At 51.8% G+C, this 23,968-nt stretch overlaps 6 protein-coding genes across 6 annotated transcripts; 3 read left to right on the top strand and 3 right to left on the bottom strand.

Annotated features, from left to right (window-relative positions):
* Window positions 1-342: 342 nt before the first annotated feature.
* Window positions 343-1,439, top strand: CLUP02_11001 (endoglucanase-4; the record flags this gene model as incomplete). The annotated part of the gene is made up of 2 exons (XM_049289972.1): window positions 343-497; window positions 551-1,439. 2 exons carry the CDS (start codon window positions 343-345, stop codon window positions 1,437-1,439), a joined length of 1,044 nt encoding a protein of 347 aa, XP_049147117.1.
* A 3,158-nt stretch (window positions 1,440-4,597) lies between these two features.
* Window positions 4,598-7,092, top strand: CLUP02_11000 (major facilitator superfamily transporter; the record flags this gene model as incomplete). Its single annotated transcript, XM_049289971.1, has 8 exons — window positions 4,598-4,729; window positions 4,801-4,847; window positions 4,888-5,193; window positions 5,254-6,096; window positions 6,160-6,398; window positions 6,474-6,778; window positions 6,818-6,921; window positions 7,041-7,092. The coding sequence occupies 8 exons, from the start codon at window positions 4,598-4,600 to the stop codon at window positions 7,090-7,092; spliced, it is 2,028 nt and encodes a 675-aa protein (XP_049147116.1).
* Window positions 7,093-7,138: 46 nt separating this feature from the next.
* CLUP02_10999 (uncharacterized protein) lies at window positions 7,139-8,551 on the bottom strand (the record flags this gene model as incomplete). Its single annotated transcript, XM_049289970.1, has 1 exon — window positions 7,139-8,551. The coding sequence occupies one exon, from the start codon at window positions 8,549-8,551 to the stop codon at window positions 7,139-7,141; it is 1,413 nt and encodes a 470-aa protein (XP_049147115.1).
* Window positions 8,552-15,764: 7,213 nt separating this feature from the next.
* CLUP02_10998 (fungal specific transcription factor) lies at window positions 15,765-17,531 on the top strand (the record flags this gene model as incomplete). Its single annotated transcript, XM_049289969.1, has 3 exons — window positions 15,765-15,796; window positions 15,908-16,539; window positions 16,594-17,531. The coding sequence occupies 3 exons, from the start codon at window positions 15,765-15,767 to the stop codon at window positions 17,529-17,531; spliced, it is 1,602 nt and encodes a 533-aa protein (XP_049147114.1).
* An 809-nt stretch (window positions 17,532-18,340) lies between these two features.
* Window positions 18,341-20,252, bottom strand: CLUP02_10997 (sugar transporter; the record flags this gene model as incomplete). Its single annotated transcript, XM_049289968.1, has 7 exons — window positions 18,341-18,756; window positions 18,822-18,943; window positions 18,999-19,372; window positions 19,438-19,572; window positions 19,637-19,743; window positions 19,794-19,937; window positions 20,018-20,252. The coding sequence occupies 7 exons, from the start codon at window positions 20,250-20,252 to the stop codon at window positions 18,341-18,343; spliced, it is 1,533 nt and encodes a 510-aa protein (XP_049147113.1).
* Window positions 20,253-20,855: 603 nt separating this feature from the next.
* CLUP02_10996 (uncharacterized protein) lies at window positions 20,856-23,141 on the bottom strand (the record flags this gene model as incomplete). Its single annotated transcript, XM_049289967.1, has 2 exons — window positions 20,856-21,936; window positions 21,994-23,141. The coding sequence occupies 2 exons, from the start codon at window positions 23,139-23,141 to the stop codon at window positions 20,856-20,858; spliced, it is 2,229 nt and encodes a 742-aa protein (XP_049147112.1).
* Window positions 23,142-23,968: the final 827 nt, after the last annotated feature.

Raw genomic sequence — 23,968 nt, 5'->3', positions numbered from 1 at the left:
TCTCCTGATGGGCGTGGTCGAAATTGCTTGCATCCACGCAACGCAGGTATGCGCCACGACCCACGACCATGAGCGCTACTCTGGGCTATCTCGAGATATAAGGTCCTCTTCTCTTCGTTCACATCGTCTACTCCTACTCTTTTTCTCCTCATCCAACAGGCTCATTCCCGCAGCTTTCCATTCCCACACTCTTTGCCGCTTTTCAGCACATTTCTTTCATTTGAACACTTCATTGATTGAAGTTCACTATCTTTACGACTTGAAGTCAATATCCACTCTTTCCACGAACGAAAACTACATCCAACAACACCAAACTCAACACTTTTGGAAAAATCTGCAAAAATGCCTTCCTTCAAGAACTCCGCTGTCCTTTCCGCCATTGCCGGCGCCGCCTCTGTCATGGCCCACGGTCACGTCAACTACTTCACCGATGGCTCTGAGCAGTTCGCCGGTTACGACGTCACCTCGCTCCCTTACATGAGCAGCCCCCCCGACGTGTAAGTGGGACACCATCTGATTCAAAGCAACTTTGACATTGACAATATTGTAGCTACGGCTGGAAGAACACCGCCACTGACAACGGCTTCGTCGACCCGTCCTCCTACGCCGCTGCCGACATCATCTGCCACAAGAACTCCGAGAACGCCAAGCTCACCGCAAAGGTCGCCGCTGGTGACAAGCTCCAGATCTTCTGGAACACCTGGCCCGAGTCCCACAAGGGTCCCGTTATCGACTACCTCGCCTCTTGCGGCACTGACTGCTCTACCGTCGACAAGACCTCCCTCGAGTTCTTCAAGATTGCTGAGGCCGGTCTCGTTGACGCCTCTGCCAACAAGTGGGCTTCCGATGAGCTCATTGCTGCCAACAACTCCTGGGCTGTCACCATCCCCACTTCCCTGAAGCCCGGCAACTACGTTCTCCGCCACGAGATCATTGCCCTTCACTCCGCCGGTCAGGAGAACGGTGCCCAGAACTACCCCCAGTGCCTCAACATTGAGGTCACCGGCTCCGGCTCCGACCTTCCCGCTGGCACCAAGGGTGAGGCCCTCTACAAGGCTGACGACGCCGGTATCCTCATCTCCATCTACAACTCCCTGACCAGCTACTCCATCCCTGGCCCTGCCCTTCCCTCCGTCTTCGGTGGCTCCGGCTCCGGCTCCGGCTCCGGCTCTGCTTCCTCCGCCGCTCCCTCTGCCACAGCTCCCGCCGCCACCTCTGCCGCCGCTGCTTCTTCCACCGCCCCTGCTGTCACCTCTGCTGCCGCTGCCACCACCACCGCTGCCGCTGAGGCCGTCGCCACCTCCGCCCCTGCCTCCAGCTCCGTCTCTGCCCAGCAGCCTGCCGCCACTGGCAAGCCCTCCTGCGCCGAGAAGCGCAAGCGCAGCCTGGCCCGCCGCATGGCCCGCCAGCACGCCCGTGACGTCGTCCGCCGCGTTTAAATTTCGCGTCTCAATCGAGAGCGAGAGGCGAGGACTCACTTCGAGCCAACCCTGAGCCGCTTTGGCGAACGGGGTAAGCTCAACCCACTAGGCTCATGAAGACATGATTGCTTTGTTGGACTTTTTCATTTGTATATACTATAACGACACTTGTTGGTTTTCGTGTACAACACCGACGTGGATCTTGGACAAAAAGACTTCTACCTTTACTACCTAGCTACGTACGGCCGTGCCGGAGTATACTAGACGAATGGAAAGGGCGGACTAGAATGGTCCTGCTTATACACTTCACTTAAATTTTCCTCGCCTTTGTAACTGAATTGTTCTGTACTTGAATCGCGATGAAGAGTTCCTATTGCCAGTGTTGGGATTGCGCTTAGACTCTTTTCTGAATGCAGTTTAATTCGCCTTAATTATATTACTAATCACCCCAGAAGACATGGACAGGCCGGAGAGGCGAGTAATCAGCCCGGCAGATCTGTGGGGCTTTCTCTCTCAGGAATGGAGAGGGATCCCTCTTCTGGCAGCTCGGTGCCTGTTCCCTCGTCATATAGAGCATTGAGGATCCTGTATCAGGTGAACACTATGTTGGAAACGATGGCTGTTTTTCTCAATCCATGTCTCGTCCGAACTTTGTTTCCCTTTCCGTTCCCTTTCGGGTTCCCCCCTTGGGGCTGGAACGTGCTGGACTGATGGTCTGTGGGCGCCGGGTCACCCGAAGACTTGATTAAGGAGTTTGTGAGTCGGTGATTTATGAGATTTGGGAGGTTTGATATTTTCTCCTGAATGGGATACATTTCGCCGGGCTGTTGAGTGTTGGGTAATTGTATCTTATGCATATATAACTACTCCGTCCTGTTCGGGTTGAGCCTTGAGGGATCTTTCCACACATATTAGTCTCATTACCAAGCTAACGTTGTAACACACCTTGGTGCTTACGATCCAATGTTGTCGCAGCGCCACCTATGGCGCTGCCTATTACTGCCGTACGATACCGCTGAATTACCTACTGCGGGACAACAACCCGTCCCGTATGATATAGATGCCGCTACCTCTTACGTATCTCCACTGAGAAGAATCAAGAGATTTTCTACACTGCATTCTACTTAATTTCTCTTTTTGTGTTAGTTGTACTGCAGCATCTTTCAAGTAGAAAAACGTATCAAAACCCTACGAAAAAGATCATGGTTCACAATGCAGGCCATGCAGCATGCTCTCATGAGTGAGCGGGCAGCGCGGTCTTCTTTCTCAATAATCATGTGGACATAGTGGACTACTTGAGAACATTAAGGCAATACATTCTGTGCCGGAGAGCCTTTGGTATCGATTTATCGATTAACAAAGCACTCCATCTGAATCCTTTTCAAGTGAAGGTGACAACAAGCAGATTCTCATATCTGGGCCCGAGCTTGGGTTGGGCGACTCGTTGCGCCCCTTGATGGGATACTTTGGCAGAGTAGAAAGATTGGTAGACGACAGCATTTATAGGGATTTCTCACTCAAAGGATGCTTATCAGATGATCTACACTTCGCCTCTCATGGACCTTTTGAATCTACCATATCAACGCTCCTGACTGATTGAAGAGTGATAGGATTCCAGGCAGCACTTCACTCGAGCAACATGAACGACCAGGCAGCGCTGACAGCCAGAGTGACCTTCAACACTAGGTTTAGCCAAGCAATTGAAGGGCCAAGGTGAAGTTTGATTGCGGTGAGTGGAGCGCTGGTTGCGTGCCTCGAATTCTCGATCTCTTGAGATAGGTCCATGTTGTACGGAGTAGACGCCTATCACATCTCCAACGAACTTCATGACAGGCGAGTTGGTTATAGTGGGTTTCTGGGATTTAAATTGATTTATGGATGATACACAAAGCCACTCATAAGAGGTCGGACTTAATCACATAGCCACAACATTCTTTCATGCGCCGCATCGCTCTCCTGCAGGTCTTAATAGGTAATGTGGCGTAGGTTGGATGATAATGCCTGACAACAGTCCGACCTGCAGTCGCTATTGGCTCCTTTGAAAGATTTCGCTTATCGCCCGGCATGAAGATGTTGCATGGTTTTAATCATCGGTATTGCTCAAACACACTTCATCTTAGCCCAATCATTGTCGAATGGCCGACTCACCTCAAGCACGGCAGACTTTGATGGACTTTTGACCCCATATTCCTGTCTACGTCGCACATTAGTGACATGATTTTGAGCCTCATAGGATCCTCAAGTTCGATTGCAATACAAGTGCGAGTGTGAGACTTGAGCCCAGTGAGTCTTGCCAGTCCTAATCCCGCCAAGGGAGGCAGTGAGCTGCTTGCCTACCCCGGCCTCACACAGAAAGTCACGGCTCGCTTAGAAATGAGGACAGCTCAAGCGCCGAGTTTGTAATTCCTAAAGAAGGATCGGTCTCGACGCCGAAACGAGATCTGCCATGCCGCGACAGAACGAAGGCTCGCCCGCGCCAAGATAAGCCCTAAGGCAGTCGCGAGATGAGATGTGTAAATTCGTCGATTAATCGCTCACGCGTTGCTTGATACCGCATCGCCGGCGTTTCAAACGATTAAAAGCTGAAGAATCAAAGCAATGAAGTCATCATGAGACCCGGTAATAAGGCCATGAGCGACACAAATGCTAGACCCGGACCGCCTCGCGAGACGTAGTGAAGATTCCCCGCAAAAGATTGAAGTAGGTAGATGCACGTTGTGCGACAGACTTTCTGCATCGAGACAAGAAACGTCAGTTCCAGCATCTTGGGACGCGGCATCTTATCAGTCGAACGGCAGAAAGTCTGACTAGGAAGCGTCATCTTCAGCGGTAATGCCAGTTTTGGCGAAGCGTGGGGAGTTGAGATGGGAGAAAGGAGGGAGAGGGCTGGCTGCTTGAGAGGGAGGAGATAAGGACTTGAAGAGCTGCCGTTGCATTCTTTCTTATCTCTTGGCGGGTCCTCCCCTCGCCCCGGCACACTCCCGTGCCTCCGAAGCCCCCTTCCCTTTTTCTCCACCCCGCGGCCTTATCTTTTGACGTTCTACGACCACTTACCGGGCAGAGATGCTCGATTGCAGTACACGCCAGGGCAGCAAACCAGGAATCGACCAATGAGACTCGAGGGAGGAATTATTCAATGGCATTGACTAACACTACTTTTGGGGGGAAGGTGCTCGATGGCAGGGGGTTTGTTATGGTGCCTTGATGCTGCTGCAAGACTTGTGCCCATCCAAAAGCTTGTCTCACAGAGTCCTGGCTTGATTTCTGCAGTGGAATATGGTGCAGACAAGGCTACAAGGATGCGGACAGTCGATTGATCATTGACTTCTATAGATAGGGGAGGGTGGTGGTGCAGGGTTTTTGATATACATATGCGCAGGTCCATCCCATTATCGCGTCGATGAAAGAATGCTCTGAATCACCGTGGTTCTGGAGGTTGTTTTTGTCTTTCTAATGATACCCCTAGTGTTTTTCATTGTTCCAATAACCTTCAATTCCAAGCCACTTGGATCATTTGCTTGCGCCACAACATCGAGCCATTACGAAAGACTACAAGTCTGCAACTCACAATGGCCGACTCGGTGAAAGAAAAGGAGAAGATTGGCTCATCGCCGCGACCTGAGGAGAACGGCATCGGCAAGACGACACAGGAGGTCACATTGACCAAAGATGGCTTCAGCGTACATCCTCAGCCCGTCGCGGGCGACGCCATGGATCCCCTCAACTGGTCCCCCTTCCAGAAGAACACAATTCTCGCCATCGTGATGGCATTGTATGTCTAGTCTCACACAGCTCCGCGGCGAATATTGAGACTGACTTGGTTCAAACACAGATACTTCATGTTCACCTACATCACGACTACAACGGTCCCCTCTTTCCCCGAGCTACAGGAGCAATACTCCCTCACTCTCGAAATGGTCAATTGGACCGTCGCCATCCCAGCTCTCGGCCTCGCCATCGGCCCCTTAATATGGTCCTCCCCCGCGGACATCATCGGCCGTCGGCCTATCTTCATCGCAGGCACCGTCGTCGCCTTCGCCGCGACCATTGGCGCCGCCAAGGCCCCTTCGTACGGGGGTTACATGGCGGCTCGCCTCTTCCAGGGGCTTGGCGTCAGTCCCGCCGCGACGGTCGGCCTGGCCATCATCAATGACATGTTCTTCGAGCACGAGCGCGGACAAAAGGTCGGCCTTTGGGTTCTGGCCATCGATTTGGGTCTCCTTGCAGGCCCGCTGATTGGCGGGTTCGTGGATTTGATCGACCACTACTGGATCCAGTGGATGACGGCCATCTTCTTCGCTGTCATCCTCGTCGCGGAGCTTGCTTTCTTGCCCGAGACCCTGTATCCGAGGGACTATATGCTTTCCAAGACCAAAGGCATCGTGTCTGGCGCCACAGACGGCTCCATAGACGAGAAGGCTGTGGGACCGACGGCAGCGCCAGAGGCAGTGAATGTTACGAGGACCAAGAAGTTGGGATTCTTGAATGTGAAGCCCGTGCCGGCGATGAAGCATCCCAAGCCGTGGGCGTCGATTGTGCGCTTCGGGAAGTTGTTCAAGTTCTCTGTGGTGCCCATCGCAACGGGAGTGTACTGCTTCGGGTGGTATTGGTGGGTGCTGTCGGTCATCACGATGATCCCCGTGGCCTACATTGATTATTCGCCGCAAGTCCAGGGGTAGGTGACATAGATTGAAGATTTCCTAAATCGGGCAATGGAAGCTAACAACAGATGTTACAGACTCTTCTTCATCGGGCTGATTATCGGAACTCTGATCTCGGAAATTTTCTTCTCCGGACAGCTAAGCGACTGGCTTGTGATAAAGCTCGCAAAGCGCAATGGAGGCGTCAAAACAGCCGAGATGCGTCTGTGGCTGGCTTATCCCGCGGCTCTTCTCACCTCCATCGGCCTCATCATCTGGGGTGTGAGTATCGACAAGGCATACCACTGGATGGTGGGCCAGGTGGCCTTTGCTCTTTGTATGTTGAACCAACTACCTTTCTCAAAAAGCGAAAGCCTCAAAAGTATATACTGACCTTGCTATCCAATTACAGTCGGCGCGGGAATTCAAATGGGCAACACGGCCATCTGCTCGTACATTGTCGACGCGTACCCGCTTCAGAGCATGGCTGTGATTACCTTTTACGCGGTGCTCCTCAACTTCAGCGCCTTCATCGATCCCTTCTTCATCGCGCCTTGGGTGACGAATGTGGGCTACACTTGGACGTTTGCAGGACACGGTATCATTACCATCTTTTTCTGCATACCGGCGCTGGGTCTATTGCATAGGTTTGGAGGCGCACTTCGAGCAAAGGCCGGAGAGCCGGATTGGGTTAACCCCGAGTATGATCATGATATTGTGCGGGAAGCTTGATTGCAGACTGTAGGCTTCCTGTAGGAATGCATCAATGAAGCTTTTTGGGGGTTGGATACGCGTATTCACTTAATTGACCGCTATTTTGCCTGTAACGGAAGTCAAAGTGCCGAGAACGAGAGTATGATGTAAGCTTTTCAATCTCTACGGTACACACTATGACTTTTTCCGTTGACAAAGTCTAAACTATTTCACTTGGCTAGATCTCGAACTGAATCTTTCGTAAGCACTCCGCATGCATCTATAGCAGTCACGGGCGAGTGGAACTTGGCTTCGTCTTGTTTTACCACACGTGTTGACCAAGTGGTAATACTAGTTTGTCATTGTTTTCTCAATCGCGCTACATCAAGACAACCATATTTCCACTAACCGGAGGTGATATTCTAACTTTGTGCGGATCTCCTGCCCCATGGTCCCCATTGCATTCACCAAACAGTCCGAATCCAAATAGACAGGCTCATCGGCCGGATCCTTCTGTGTTTCGCCACCTATCCCATTGAGTATCCGCCCAAGTCTCCGAAGTCGGCCCTTGAGCAATTCATAAATACACAGGTTTGGGATCTCGCCGTTTCCGCCGCTTAGACCCGAGTCGCCGACCTGCGGCATACTTTTGGTTGGTTGCTCGTATGGCGGTGATGCGCTGCCGGGAGCAGCTCCGCGGAGGAGAACCTTGCCTAAGCTATCGACGACCCAGTCGATGACGGGGCATAGCATCATCATGAAGTGAGATGAACGCGGCTTACAATCCTGGCAGTGTCGGATAGTTTCTTCAGTCTGGTGTATGGAGCTCTCAATGTCGAGAAGTATGCCGAGCGGCACTTGTGAGTCCATCTCACTTGAAAGTTGCGTGTGGTGGTACACTGACTCCTGCAATTGGCAGACGAGAGAGAAGCAGTTGCATTCCTTGGTCATTGTGGAATGAGATGTGTGCTCAGGGACGCTCATTGGAATAGATAGTTGCTGGTGTGTCTCGCTCCCTTGGCTCACATCAGGTGTTGATACTGGGCTTAACTTTGTTTGTTCGGTTCTTGGAGTGTGATTTGGATACGACATTCCAAGTTCCGGTAGTGAGTCCGGCGTTGAGACGCCCATGTACTGGTGCATTGACTGAGAAGGTGATGATTGTTCCATTGAGAAGCATGATGAAGTGAACGTGGGGCTAGGCATTTCCAGAGCGAGGAGGTCTTCCATGGGAAAGTTTGTGTCGTAAAGGGGGCTGTTGATGTCGATACTGTAAGGTAGCAACCAGTCAAGATCTTGAGGTGCAGGTAAGCATCCCGGACGGTTGTTCCAGTCAGATGGCACGCCGTCAAAATAGTCGAGAAGCTTCGCCTCCATGTTTTCGCCAGTTGACGGGGTCGAAGTTCTGCTGTCAGAAAAATCGGTTACCGACGTGTCTGCCATGCAGTCGATGCTGCCGATACGACTGCTGATGCTGCTGCTGCTAATGCTGCCGAAAGAAGCATCACTCGGGCTGGGCGTGCACGGGAGGAAGTCCATTCTGTTGTGGTCTGCTGGGTGTTCCCACATTGGGGCGACGGCGTTATGTCTTTTATTTGGAACTTTGGGTGGCCGGCCAGCTTTCCGTACCCGGCTGTAGACGCAATCTCGCCCACGGCGGAGACAGCGATGACATGCCGGCTTTGACTGATCGCATTTCAACTTTGATCGAGTACAGAAATCACAAGAGTTTCGTAGCCTCCGGGGGTTGACGTCGATACGATGCGCCGAGTTTGGGGCTGTGTTCATGTTTGTCATGATTGCGTTGATATGGAGTGGTGTTTGTCCGAAATGCCAAGTCAATGTGAGTTGAGTCTTCAAGAGTTCAGCTGGGTAAGTCAGACCGGTAAACGTAGAGCCAAGACAATTGGTGGCGGGGCTACTAGTTTTTGAGTACGGCGGGACAGGTGTCAATTGGTTCTCGGGTCGACTCAGGTCAGTACACTAGCGCGTCTCCTCCTTGTGCCTACGGAAACTTTAACGGTCTTTCAAACAGGATTAGAGTTGATAAACGCGACTAGAATGCCAGGTAGCTCTCAGTGGTGGGTAAACGTCCCGGCTGCCCAGCATGGAGCGCAACTCTGCTGATATAGGGTAAGGCTGTGGGTCACATTGATGGGCAAGAGACAACTGCTAGTTGGAAAGCCTGAAAACGTGATTCAGATTAGAGGATTCAGGGCGTAGTAGCAATAGGAGCAGCTGGAGCCTAGGCCGGCGTCTCGAGGGATGTATGAGAGTATGTGACAGTGTGTGAGCCTCGGTGCGTGTAAACAAACCGAAAGACCGGGAAACCTGGATAGGTACCTTTGGTACGAGCTATCCACGATTAGGGTAGGCAGGCTAGAAGCAGGGCCATCTGTGGGGTGGTGGTGGTGTGCAGGACGGCCGCCAACGATCGACGGCCTGCTTCTGGTGTCGAGCAGAAATTCGAGGTAATGGGCCCAGGTGGAAGAACATTCGCGTGTTCCACGGTAACCTTCTGAACCGTAGGTAGTCTACATCGTATCGTCCAGTGTTCCTCCACGGGCCAGAGCAGTACGCGCGGCCGAGTCATTTCCGTCTCCCTAGGGCTGAGAAAGCTGTGTAGATGTCGATGAGGGCCAGAGGGACTTTTGCGGTTGCCGATTTGCATGGTACCGAGGTCTTGGTTCGCCGACACTTGTGACAAGGAGAACACTGAGAGGATTGTACACATAGTTCTTCCTGCTAGAGATGATGGATGCGATAAGGTTTGTGGGGGGGTACGTGGTAGCTGACGCCGGCAGGCAGAGTTATGCTAGTTTGTCGCCGGGGATCCAAATCGCTCGATGTCGCGAATACCATGAACCTTCCGCGCGGAAGTTTTATCCACAAAAAGTCGCCTAGCAGTGGTAGACTGTGACTTGCTCGGGAATCTTCTGCCCATAGCTTCTCTGCATCGTTTCACGGCACTGGCGGGGCAGAGAATGCTCGATGTGCTTTTGCCAAGATGGTCCGAGCTGTCCCCGATAAAGTTGGGAGAGTTGGCCTGCATGCAGGTATCTTACTAGAAATGACGGGCAGAATACGTGGCAGATGATTGTTCGGCGCTCACACATAAAGATTCTGCTTCACACAACTACAATTCAATTCTTTAGTCTTCGTTTCCGCGCGGGAACTGTTGCAAACACTTGCCTACGACGACGTCTGAGCTCAGAGAGTCTCACAGAACCCAAATATCTCTCAGTGTAAGTGCGCAAGTGGGTCCAATGCAAGCCGATACCGAGCCGATTGCTGCTGCCGGCCGGAGTCTGCAGGAAACCCGGTACGACGGAACTTTAAGTGGTCCTCAATATTTCCTAATCGGGTCTACGTTCGAAGTCGTCCGTACCTCAGCCGCCAGCCTTAGATGGCCTCAAATGTGATCGGGTCCCCTCCCGTCGGGCTGCATTGGACGAAGCTCGAGCAAGCGTATACAAAGGTTGCCCATCTTCACATTGCCAATCACTTGGCAACAGTTGCTCAAAAGTGAAAATTCATCAGGCAAGTCATCCGAAATGATGGTGGCAAACCCAGATCTCGTCTCTCTTTCATAGTGAGCCAATCAATTCCCAGTAGCAACATCGTGGAGGGATATCTCATACACTTAGGTCGCGGCACTGCATGCGAACGGTTGCCGCTACGGCAGAGAAAAGAGTGGTTGACACTTATGCAGGAATCAGTCAAGCGTCACGGCTTGCACTTATCGTGAAAGCGTCAATGACGCATCGATTATGTGTGCAAAGTAATCAACGCCGACTCTGGGAACCGATCAAAACACCTCACACACGCTACGGTAGCTTGAACATTCACACAACTTCACGAGAAAAAAGAGCAACACTTGAAGTCCACGAAGCTTCCGTGCGGGCTGTTGTTTGGATGCAATGCTAATTGCCCACGGGCCGTAGTTGGGCGTGATGGGAAGAGCTTCTGCTCTCGACACTTGCCTTGTTTGGACTACCTTATTATGGTTGCACAGATATGTTGATCGTCATGGTCTGTGGGCTGATATCTTGAGCCCCATCGATGTATCCCATTGAATCATGAACGATGTTTTACTCTCGTGGTAGATTATTTGAGATGAAGTAGGGAGCGTATGGAATCTAGACTGTACACATGAGAGTCAGGCAAGCACACACATCGTGTAAATTGCTCGTTTAATTCGCGTCTAGTCATTCTAGAAGCCGTACAGAAGATCAATGTCGAGAGATGTCTGAACTTAGTACACACGCAGGGCATAGAGTTTTCTTACTTAAGCAGACCAGCCCGGAGTAATTCTCGCTGTTTAAGCCCTACGGCGAGTCAGACTTTCGAAACCCTTTACTCTTCGACGGCCCCAAAACATAGGATGGCACACTATTGAGCAGAACATCTACCTATACTGCCGATGGCGAGTTGTGCGACAACAATAACAACCACTTGCAAGTTGGCCCCCCAACGCCCAAAGTTTAAACTTTGCCCGTGTTCGTCTCTTGCTGCAGACCCGAAACCGTGGATTGCCATGTGCAGCACTGCGCATTTTTTTCTCCCCTTTCAGATAGTAAGGCGATTCTCATGATGTACACCACGCCCCATGCCCAACGGAATCTTCGAAGGGCCAGCCATACAATGCACTTCGTAACTTTCCGACCCTTCTCTCAGAGAGCCATCTGGTTGGTGGAGACTTCCGGTGTTCTACGTACAATCTGTTCCCCATGGCACCGGATGCACCAACCATCCGTCCCCGGAAAGCGACTTGGCCACCATTTCGGCTCGGGGTATTCCAGGCGGCGTACGCGTGGTTATGGGTTTCTCCGCCGTCGCCCGCTCACCCCTCATCTCGGCACGGACCTTCAGAAGTATGTCTTTAGGTCCTGCGTAGGCGGGCGCCCGCTTACGGTATTCACTCTCCTCCGCTACGGCAGATGAAATAAGAATAGATAGCCGACTATCTTTACACGGACATGATGACTATGCATGTAGGATACGGCCACTCCAACGAGTACGATTGGTGGCATTGTAAAACCCCTATAATCTCAGCGTACTTCATTCAGCACCGGCTAAGGTTTGGAAGTGGAAAGCAACGCAATGGATATGTGTCTCCCCCCCCCCCCCCCCCCCCCCCCCGGATTGCCTCGAACGATTACCTTGAAGCGGACAAGTAATGGCAGAAATCGGACGCCAAGAACCTGCACGCAATTCTGTTAATTTCAAGGCCACAGGCGGATTTCGTCCCTTATGGCGAAGCTCTCTATCCGAGACATGATTAGACACTAAAAGGACTGGTTAACGATGCTTTGGATGTAGGCGAACGCAGTTCGAACGCATTCTAAATTGAGTACTATGCTTTATTCCGCAGAGTGGCCAATGTTGTGTACAATACCTAGCGTTTCTAGGCCTTGAAGCATAGCCTATACGGATACTTACCGGCGCCTTTGAAAGCCATACTCTCTGAACCATGGAGGCGCGTGCCATTTCTTCATACGTCACCTTTTAACCGCCGATAAATAAGACCTGGTAATGTAGAGAGCCATACGATAGCCGCCATGATCTCATTGCCAAACAGAGCCGCGGCTCATGGTTGGCACTGCTTTACTCTTGTTGGGGCCTGGGCGTTGCCCGATCTCAACTCATCGGCACTTCTCCAAACCTACGACGTATGGCGTCAAATTGACTGAAATTCTCGTTGAAGAGATATTAGATGTTACAAGAGCAAGTCACCGTGAGAGTCGGGCATTCACCCAACCCCGGAACTTAATCGAGATTTGAAGTTCGTCGCGATCTCACTTGGCCCGGGGATGACAGGTGGATACCGGGAAGCTTAATGTAGTTCCCGATGTCGTGATGAGGGACTATGCGTAACTGCCTACTTAGGTAATGAGACGGTGAGGTGCAAGGGTTGGCATGCGCGTTGACATTGCTCTGCAACACATCTTCGCAACAAGATTGCTGTGACTGGTTCTATCACAAAAAAGAGGGTTTGGGTTGACACTTGAACGGAAGGTGTCTTGCTCTAAGCCCGTAGTACAGGTAGCGTTGCCCGCTCTCGTTGCTAATTTTTAGCAACGATTGCCTCAGTTGGACGCCTGTCTTTGCTTCGACGGCGTCTCGTTTGGATTCATAGGAATGAACATCTATAAGACAGAAATGATGCTTTTAGGGCATAATACTTAAAACCTTAATGTCAGGTAACCATATACAGCAGACAAGGGTATGTCAGAGCTGTTATTGAGTCATTCCCACTCATGTATCTTGCTCGAGGACTAGACAAGACTTCCAAATCGTGGTGTTCTTACGGGAGTTGAACAGGAACCGGAAATTGATTGAACAGTAATTGTCTTAGCTAAAAACGACTTTAGTTTGAATGCTACGGGTTGTAGTTTCAATGAACGACACCTTGATTATTTTCTCACCTACCTTAGCCATCGCCTGCAAACTTCAGTGAGCAAGAGATTGGTAACCAATGGGCGACTAGGCATGCTTTTTAAGCCTTCTAGAACTATGCAGATACAATTCATTGATCTCCAGCGGAGAAAAAAAGCCAGACATATCTCTCATTTCCATTTATGTGCGTGTGCTGACACGAAGTCATGTCTTGACCCCTGCGTGAATGGACGTAGCGATCAAATGGAAAGAGCCGTGCCACATCCCGTAGATCTCCCCGCATTCTCCACGCTGTCCCGCGCAGCGGTTTCCCGCCACTAGCGGGTTTGCTTTGACGGGACTGGCGGACATTGTTTCTTGCCCACTCGTTCCTGGCGGGATTCGGAATTGAAAATGGTTTACATAACACTGCTCCTGGAACCATTTTTCTTCCCTTGGATGATGGAAATAGGATTTTCTGCTCATGCATTTGTCAGAGAGCTTCTTTGTGAATAGCATCCAGCTTTGCGAATCGACATGAGGTCCCGCTGGAACTCAAAGGTCTCTTCACTAAGGGTTCTGCACGCAGCACCATCCGAAAATAACAACTTTCGACCTGCAAACAATAAACAAAAGACCAAAACTCGCTTCGAGGACCCATATTCGATCAAAACTTTTCGTTTCAAATCGGCGACACGACTTGATCGCTGTTGTCGGCTGAAATTTGAGCTATCGATGCAGATTTTGGAGTTCAAACGGCGGCCGCAGTACACATGTTCACCAAGAGGCTTGCGACAATCATGTGTGTGGCAGGGGAACTGAACCAAAAAGAGACTGGCTGAGTTTTGGTACCATTCTATGACAGACTGTGGAACGAAACAAAGAAGCAAAGAACTATGCTCAAGAACGGGGAGAGTTCTGAGGCCCGAGAATATTCGTACGTGCAGAAAGTCCGTCAGTCGTTTACGACGAGGTATCAAGGAAGGAAACAAACGAATGCAGGTCAACATTGATAAGTGCCGGCGATGGTGTAGTTTGGTTGGATAATTCCCTTCAGCATGAAGTTGAAAGTTATCCATGAGCACAACCTAATGTTCTTGGCTTCAGGAACAGTTGGGAAATTGTTGAGCAGAGGAGTAAGATGAAGACTGAGGCAAATTCCTTTCGCCAGGTTAGTTGAACTTTCTGTTGGTATCTCGAAGATTGGTTGACTGATGTGTGCAGTAGTCAGGTCAGCTCCGAAATCAGCGGTCTATCCGACCAACCTTGTTAATCAATACACGATTCGGGAAACGGACGACGGGATGGCATAGGAACGATTTCAGGCCTCAATCCTTTTATCCACCAATATTCTTTCACCGACAGAGTTTGGAATTGCGTTGTGAGAGGCAGTGGCACGGAGCCACCAGACTTGGAACCATGAGCGCTTTCACATGGAACGTCTACCCAGAGAAACGCAGATCGAGCGCGTGGCTATATGCAAAGGAACAGGACACATTTAGTGATAGGGTTATCGGCCGGAGGATGCTTCCAGACATCCGTCGCTTTCAAAGGAGTCAGGCAAACACGGCGGCTTCCCAGGGGCTTCTTCGCGTGGCAAGTAGGTTGCGGGAGCTCCCGTCTGGGGAAGACTCAGAAGGAAATCGGCCCTTCGGAAACGACGGAGACTTCCCATCCAGTGTCTTTACCCCAAATAAGGCGAGACATCGAAACACTCCGCCAAAAATGGATCCTCTTCGCGTCGAGATTCAGCTGGCTACGGCACACAAACTCCCGATAAAGTGTTGGCAGGCAGGAACGATCGGCGGACATTTCGGACAACCAGGATAACCAGGATAATTTCAGGGCTCGGAGCAAACACCCTACTACCGAGATGAAGGCAGGCTTTGAAAAAGGCCCCCTCATTTCGACTATGCCGCTGTGGACTAAGGTTGCGAGCGGGGTTGATTGGACGAGAAACACGACCAAGTTTGGAAGTGTTGCACTCACTGAGACCGTTTCCATCAACATCAACCAACGAACCACGGGTCCTCGAGCCGGAGAGTTATGCAGGCGCGGTATTGGAGGCATGGAGAGAGTCACATTGAACCGAATTGTTCCCCTTTCAGGTTCAGGAGAATGGGGAAATTGAAGAGCAAGAACGAAACCAGGAGACCTCCAAGAGGTGGCCAGAAAACCATCGGCTCGTCGCTCCGCAATCCCACGAACGGTCCACTACCAGGCTAGCTCAACTGGGTTAGTCTTGGGATTAGGAAGGCCCAGACGGACGTTTGTGATGCGGAGAAGCCCCATATATGCGGGGCTATCATCCTAGCCGAACCACTGAGGGTCCGGGAAATCATTGTGGGAAAGCGGGGAAGGTGGGCCTTCCCGGCCCAGTCGCTGCAGCTGTGGCTCGGGGGAAGGAGACGCTTGGAAGGAAGCAGGTGGCAGGTGACTTGCCGTTTTTTGATTTGATCGCCTCATGCCGAACGTCGACGTTCCTTTTTGCGCAGCTTCCTGTCAGATCAGGCGAGAGAACGACACCATCGGACGATAGAGCTCGCGACAGGGCACTGGACATCAAATATCGACTGCGGTCCACGTAGAGTTCGGGTTCTACAGACGGAGAGCCGACACCTCAGATCCAGCCATGAGATATTCAACAGCGTGCTCGGCGTGTCGGTAAGTCAGTCTGCGAATCTCTGCCCTTTGACCCTGGCCGGCGTCTCCCCTGACCCCTTCGTTCATCGACTTCGAGGCGCATCAGTGGCATCACTACTGACAGCATAACAGCGCACGGCGGAGGAAATGCGAGGTTCCTATCGGTGGCGGGCAGTGCACTTACTGTGCGGCCCAGAACATTGCCTGCTCGAGGGCTGGTACCATAATTCAGCCCAAGGCGGCTCCCATCAGCCCCATATCCATCACAACACCAAAGACGCCGACAGTCACCGAGATCATCCTTTCCAGCCCGCCAGGCATCACTCCTTCAGCTGCTGTTGCAGACAAGGCGCTCTGCTTCGAGCTTGTGGAGTTGTACTTCAAGTACATCCACGATCAGCTTCACTCCCTCTTCCACAGGCCCAGCTTTATGCTGGATCTACACGAGGGAACCGCCCCTCTGGTACTTGTCTACGGAATGATGGCATTGTCGGCGCGATTTTCGTCGAATTCCATATTCAACGGGATATCACCTATGTCGCGAGGCGAGCTTTTTGCCAATGAGGGAAATCTACTACTCAACTTGCGCGACGTTTCACTTACCACGGCACAAGCATGCGTGTTGCTGGGCGCGTACTCCATCGTAGAGGGCGAAGCTGGAGCAGAAACCATCTTCTATTCGGCGGCTTGCAGGATAGCCAACTATCTCGATCTACCCAACCTGCCAACCCCAGATCCGCTCCAGAGAGAGATCCACATCAGAGGTAGAAAATCCGCCTTATGAAGTATGCCACGGTATTGATACTGACCGTTTAAAGTGTATTGGTCTCTTTGTATGATCGACGTGTGGTCATCCACTGGTGTCAATCTACCACGCCTCATGGACCGTCGAATGGATGTCCCGTTGCCCATGAACGAGTCAACTTTTCTCAACATGACCCGGGCAAACAACAACCACTTTGACTTCATTCTCTCACCAAATCGTGAAGACTCACTGATCGCACAAATGATCAAGCTGAACAGCATTCTGATGAGGGTCAATGACGCCATCAAGAGTCTCACATCTGACGTTGACGTGACCAATATCGACGAGACTGTGTCTCAACTGTCGCAAGAGCTGGAAGCTTGGGAGGTGGCCCTACCCCATAATCTTCGCGATACCCCAAGTAACCTCCATGCCTTCGCCTCTCAAGGCCTTGGGCGGATCTTCATTGCCGTGCACACTGGCCACTATCACTACAGTCAACTACTGTACTACCAGTACCTAGATGAAGTTCAGCGCTTCCCTACTTCACCAACAGCACAAATGTTCGCGCGCAAATGCAAGGAGAACGCTATCTCCATGTCACGCATCATCGATCTCGCAAACACAACACCTGGCTGTGACGCAAAATTCAACATGCTCGGACATATCATTGTCATCACATCTTCAATCTTTATCCACACTCTGCTGTTCGAGACAGACGAAGCTGAGATTGCAAATGCCCGTGCTACGCTTGAGCGTCATTTCAATACCCTCGTCGCTTTGCGGGCGTACTGGCCAGCACTGGAGGTGTGCTTCGCACGGCTCAAGACGTTCCATGAGCTATGTCGCAAGAGTATGAACACCAGCTATCGCATGGATCGGTGGATGTTACGGTTTTTGACTGAGTTTGCGCGACCAATAGACGAGAAGGAGCGTGACGAGGATGGCCACATGGACTTAGATCGCTGGAGTGTGGGTAACATCGGCATCAGTCCCGAGAACTGGGCATAGCAGTGCAAGGGCTCGGACGCATAAGCTTCAATGCACGTCCTTATCGGCTGGGCATCCGAGAGCATGTCGAAACGAAGCAAATGCGGCAACAGATTCAGAAAGTCCACCTCCACGTCGCAGTGGTTGAGCGGCAATGCGTTGTAACAACCTACCAGCATGTTGACGATGAAAGACACTGATTAGTTATGCCTGCTCGGCTGGGGTACGAGCCGAAGTTACATCGTCAGAGACGTCGATCTCGCAGAGAGCGGGTACAGAAACCGTCTGAACCGAAGCCAATCCGGCCCTTCCTAATGCCAACAACAATAGCCCAGTCTAGCCAGATGTATGGTTAAGGGGGCGGGAGGGCCCGAATTGTGCCTCGATCCTAATCAATCGAAAGATACCCAATCACAAGATTGATTAAACGACGAGTCAAGCGGTCCAAAAGGAGGTGGGCAGGGTCTTGTGATGATCCAATATGCAAGGTTTAACGGAAAGTAATGTGGGATGATTTGTGTCATCCAAAGGGTGAATAACACGCTATCAAACTTTGATGTTTTCTCGGAAGAACATGCCGTGGGGTACACAATGGGGTGTGCACGTGGGATCGAACATTTCTACAGTTCTACAATGGTAAACAGATCGCCGAGGACCGAGAAACTTTGGGTTAGCTGCAAAGATGTATGATTTGATCCCGAAAATGTCTACTTCCATGCGAGCAGTACTTGGCATGCCCTCGACACGGATACCAACTCGAGTTGCCGAGTCGAGGGCTACCGGTGGGCATCTCAACCCACCCTCATTCTCAACTTTTTACTGTTATCCTTTCACTTGACTTCCTCTGGTGCATGCTGCCTATCACCAGCATCCTCCTCATCAACGACCTTGGCCGCGTTGATCTGTACCTCGGATCTCGGATAATCTCCAAAGTGCCTCACCGGCACGCCGTCGTGAAACATGCGATCAATCTCCTCCAGACTCCTCCCCTTACACTCTGGTACACAGAAAAAGACAAACAACGCCGAACAGACGGCGATGCTGCCAAAGATGAAGCCGACTTTGCTCTGTAGCGCGGCGTAGCGTGCGTTGAGGAGATAGGGCAGGGTGAAGTTAACGAGGAAGTTCATGAAGATGTTGACGAGAGAGGAGACGCGCTGAGAACGGTCGCGGAGGCGGAGTGCTGGGACTTCGGTTACCACTACGTAGGTTAGGGGACCCCATCCTAGACCGAAGCCGGCGCCGACTGTGGGGAGGGTTAGTAGACTGTGAATGTACTCATCGTCGGTTTTGGATTTGAATCATTCTTACATAGAAGGAGCATGCCGACCATGCCTGACTTATTGGCGTTGGGTACAGGCCTTGGTACGCCGAGGCCGGCCATCGTGTATAGTGCAACTGTCTGAACCGCAGCACCAACAAGTAGAATTTTGCTTGTAAAGAATGTTAGTATCATATCAAGCATCAGTGAAGAGTAAGCTCTCCTACCGTCGCCCAACCCGATCCGTCAAGAACAAACACGTAATAATCAACCCCGTCGTCAGCGCCGACGACCCCAGCGTGACATCGAACGGGTTTAAAGTGCCAAGCGACTTTACCCAGACGGCACCGTACTGCGATGCGAACGCCTGGCCCGTTGCCTGCTGGAAGAAGGACATGCCGACGGCGATGGCGGTGCGTTTGCGGTTCACGCCCTGGAAGAGCTCCTTTGTACGGCCTTGCTCGGGTTCATCAAGGAGGGATTGTTGGATCTTTGCGAACTCGTTGGAGATGTCGTTCTCGGACATGGTTCCTTCGCGGAGGAGGTGGTGGGCTTTTCTGGCTTCTTCGACGCGGTCTCGGAGGAGGAGCCAGCGGGGAGACTAATGAAGGAGTTAGGAGGTTAAGATAGCCAAGATGAAGGATGGGAAGCTTCGGGTAAGTCTACCTCTGGAATGAACCAGATTAAAGCTAGTACAATTGATGGGATAACGTAGAAGAGGCCGAAGGGGATTCTATAGGCTCGACTGTCTTGGAAGCTCGATGTTCCTCGGCAGATGGAGTTGATGACAAGGCCACCAAGCTATACTCTGGGGATCAGCAACTGCTAAACGGAATAGGGGGTCGTGTCATAGAGGTGTGCGTACGCCAATGGAGAGTTGGTATGTTCCAACGACCATTCCTCGAACTGGAGCGGGGACGATTTCTGACTGATATACGGGAACCACAGCCAGTTCGAATCCAACGTAGACATCTGTAACCTGTCAATGAGTGGTCCGCAGCTAGGGTTACGTTTCCTCATACAGTTCAGGATTCTGCCTACAAGAATTTGTTCCTTCGTCGTGGATGTGACCACGACCGTGGCACTAATCAGGGCGTATACGCTCATAACGATCATAGTCGTGCGACGACCGAAGCGTGCACTAGTCAGACTTCCAATCACAAGGCCTGAGATACCATGTTAGTGGCCATCATCATCCACTTGCCCTCGAGCACCCGAGCTGTAAGTCTCCAGGGTATCAACGTACCGGCAGCAAAGCCAATGTAATTCAGACTATTCAGCAACGACAAGAAGTATGTCGGAATCTTCCACTGCCTTGTCGCGTCGTCGTACTCGCCAAACTGCCTTTCAAAGGCGTCCATGGCCTGTGTCGAGGTGAAGGCCTGATTGTCGAAGCCATAGTTGAACTGCGACACGGCAATGAGGAACACGGAGGCAAAGAGCCTCTTGTTGAAGTGCTGTGTCACCGATTTGATACCCATGATAGATGATGATTATCGAATGAGCTCGAATTGATCCAGGGATTCGACGTCGTTCATAGTAGTTTCGAAGTCGGGGTGGGAGGGAGTTGAGTTATATGGCGGTTACATTTTCGAGCCTTTGCTGCACTAACAAGCATCTGTGGTATGTCGCCATGTCACGACGCTGATAGTAAACCGAAGCCAGGGACGTGGGATTCGCGACTAGTGCTTCGTGGTGGAGACTTTGGAAGCATAGAAAGTCTGGAGAAAGTGAGTTGCAAACTGCTTGCAGATGGTTCGTGACAGCGGATCTCGGCGGATGCGGTGTTGGTAGGGGTCAGATGTTCCGTGAGGTGGTGCGAGCGAGATCCGGCGAGATGCGGTGGAGACCCACTCGTTCTTCTATACATCATCTTGGCCCGGTCTTGCGTGCTTGGGCTGGCCAGCTTGAGGCTAGCTCAGTAAGTAGGTCTTAACTTCTGAGTTCCGGGAAAGTGTGATTGTTCCGGCTACATTTCTCCGTCGTTGGATATGTCTTATGGCACTTACTGTGCAGGTCTAATCCGAAAAGTACAATTGTCTCCAAGTTACAACTTAGGTTGCTATTTTCATGCCTGCGCTTCCTCAGACGCTGGCGGGATCCGGATCCATGTATCCCGACAAAAACCAACTTAGCTCACCACTCATGTCGAACTGCGAAGGGGCTACAAAGTAATCTGGTGCCAGCTGGTTTTCTGCAAAACCGGACCATGTAAGCGGCCCATCCAGACTGGAGCCAATGTCATTGAGACCAGCCGCACTGGCTAGAGAGGCCGGGTAGATGTCGACAGAGTCCGTCATCGGCATGTCCGTCGTTTCTGAAGTCTGGAGGATCGAAGGCGTTTGAGGAGGGTCGGAGTGCTGTAGCGCGACTTCGTCCGCAGTCTTGGCGTTGTTGTCGAAGCTCTGAGACAACGGATGATATCTGCTCAGCAAGTTGTTCCGCTGGACTTCGCTGCTAACTGGCGCGAGCTCCTGTGCCTCTGCGTCGTTTTGTCTTCTGTTTTTATCGGCTTCGACCATCTTTTCGACGTCTTGCTGTAGTACCGCGATGATGGGCACGATCTTGGCCATGTCGTCCAGCAAGGTGATGTTGCTCTGGCACAGAGCCTCCACTGCCTCGTCATTGAGCTCCGCCGTCTCGCCGGTGATCGGGTCGATAAGGCCATCATACAGCTTGCACCGTCGCGCCGTGAGGAGAGTTTTGGTACACTGATGGACCATGCTACCGTACCCCAGACGGAGGGGGATACGCGTCTGCTTTGACTGCAGGGCACCCTTGGCTCGAAGGTTTTGGAGATGCTCCCACAGTCTCGCTTGACGTAGAGCGTGGGATACCGCAAGTGCGCGCCACTCCGAGACAAAGTCTGGCGGGGCGCTCGCGAGGAATTTCGGCGATGCGCTCTCTCTGTACGCAGCTGGGAGTGCGACGCGGAAGAGGTCGCAGGCGCACTGGAGGTACCACGAGTTGAGAGTGAGGTAAGATGAGAACTCTGATGTGGTTGAATGGGAGAACATGTTGAGCTCACTCAGTTGTAGGTGTTTTGGTGTATTTTTGAGGAAGAATCGTAAACGGTCACGTAGGTCTTTCATGGTTGTGACTGCTTTGGAGACCGCTGCTGGAGAGTGGTCTGAGTGACTATCTATGACGATTCTCTTTGTTAACCTGTGGGCGTCAGTAAAAACTTTGCCATTGAAGAAAGGAAGGTTTCCAAATGCCTACCGCAGTATCTCACAGCGAAGCGGCAATAGCATGATCAAGTAGGCATTAGGCCCAGCTTCATGAGATGCAAGTGCCTCCACACCGTCACTTAGCCTGCCCGTTGGCTTCATCAGCCCATGACAGAAAGCATGCTCCGAGTTCGGTAACGAAGTCCTCATCCACCGATCTGGCAACGAGGTGAACTCATCCAGACCCGCCGAGAGCATCTTATCCATACTCCACACATGCCACACCAGTCGCCGCTCACACTCACGCTTGATGAGCGCGGCGGTGGTATCATTCTCAGCGGCTGGTCTCTCGTCGTTGAGTTGGAATGAGACTGCTAACCTCGCGGCCATGCTGATGAGCAGCCACATCTTGCCGAACTGCCTGTAGGCGAAGTTTTGAAACATGGAGAGGATTAGAAGCTGGATGTTGAGCACCTTGAAGACATTGAGGTTGCCGAAAATGTAGGCGTCTACTTCTTTAGCCCACTGGACGGATAGGACTCGCGACTCGCGCGAGCGGGAGACGAACATTGCTGCAGTCGCGCAAATCGATGTGCAAAGGATTGGCGGTAGCTTTCCGGCATAAAATTCTTCCATTACGGATGGCCGGTGAAAGAAATCATGGCCTATTGGATAGACGTGGTCAAAGTACGCCTCGAGATGCTGACGGATCACGTCTGTACTGAGGAGAGCGTGGTCTAGGGCAGTATTCAGAGATACCCTGCCGACGCCGTACCGTTGGTTCAGTGTAGACTCTGCCTCATAGGAGGCGCGCTGGCTGAGAGTGCTGCTTGATTCTGGAGAGGCAGACTGTTGCTGTTGTCCGCTGACATGTCTGCTCTTACGCCTTGATGCCGATGATGGATATACACATGATAGGTTCCTCCGATTGCAATGGAAGCATTGCGGGCGATGACCGGAGCACTTCGCCTTTTGAACACGGCACTCCGTACATGCGGCCGCGATGCGCCGACGTTTGGTCCCGGCTTCCGTCAGCGCGTCTGTCGGGGCTGAAAGTCCTTGTGGATTCGGGACTTCTGGTGACAGGTAGATTTCCGAGTAGTTGAATGTACAGTCAAGTCTTAGTCGACGACAGTTCTCACATGGTTCAGGACCCCCAGTGCATTTGACCTGACCATTGTCAGTATGCTTGCCCATCATGTGCAGAGGCGGGAACGGGAGGGCCACAATGCGGATGCTTCAATTACCTTTCGGCGCTTACATGTCAAGCACCGGGGTCTAGATATCGGTGCCCGCTCAGGTTCGGCGACCGGACTGGGGCTCGGCATCGTGTCTCGGTCTCCTCCGTTTGACAGGGCGTAGGTTTGAAGAGAAACTCAACCGCCGCGGGGCTCTTGCATCAAAACTTCATTGTCGAGACTCAACGGCGGACCGGGATGCGGAACCCGGAAGAGACCGAGGATAATATGCCCCGGAAACCCCAGTTTTCCCACCGAAATACACTGACGTGCTCAGCATGCGGGGTCGCTCTAAGCCTGTTTGAACGCAACACAGCCCACAACGCATGGGATTCAGCGAATCCGAGGGCGCGAGGGGGCCCGAAGGGGCAGAGCACATCATTGCATTGAAGGATTGCGGAAGAGTTGCTCGACGCAATTGGGCAGTTATTCTAAGCACTGGTGTGAGAGATGGTAATGTCTAAGAATGCCGTGCGATTGTCCTCTGTAGTCAGGTAGGTTTACAACATTGAACACTCTGTTACTACATGCAACGTGTTTTCCCACGCTGTGTTGGATTTCAAGTTGGTGGGCAGGTGTCATGGAAGGACCATGGCCAGCATTCTCCGAGTCATTCGCTCGCGTTTGAGTCGTGGAAAGGCTAACATTGACCGAGTGCGGGTATAACTCATTGCCTGCATTTGCTCTCTGATAATGACATCTCCTCAGAAAAGTTTGTAGTAGAAAACAACAAAGCGGCGTCGCCTCGAAAAACCAACACAGGATGAAGCATCCTTGCATCGACCTCAT

Source organism: Colletotrichum lupini, chromosome 5 (genome assembly GCF_023278565.1).
Source record: "Colletotrichum lupini chromosome 5, complete sequence".
NCBI classification, from domain to species: domain Eukaryota; kingdom Fungi; phylum Ascomycota; class Sordariomycetes; order Glomerellales; family Glomerellaceae; genus Colletotrichum; species Colletotrichum lupini.
Note: the sequence above shows the minus strand (reverse complement) of the source record. Positions and strands in the feature narration are given on the sequence as shown.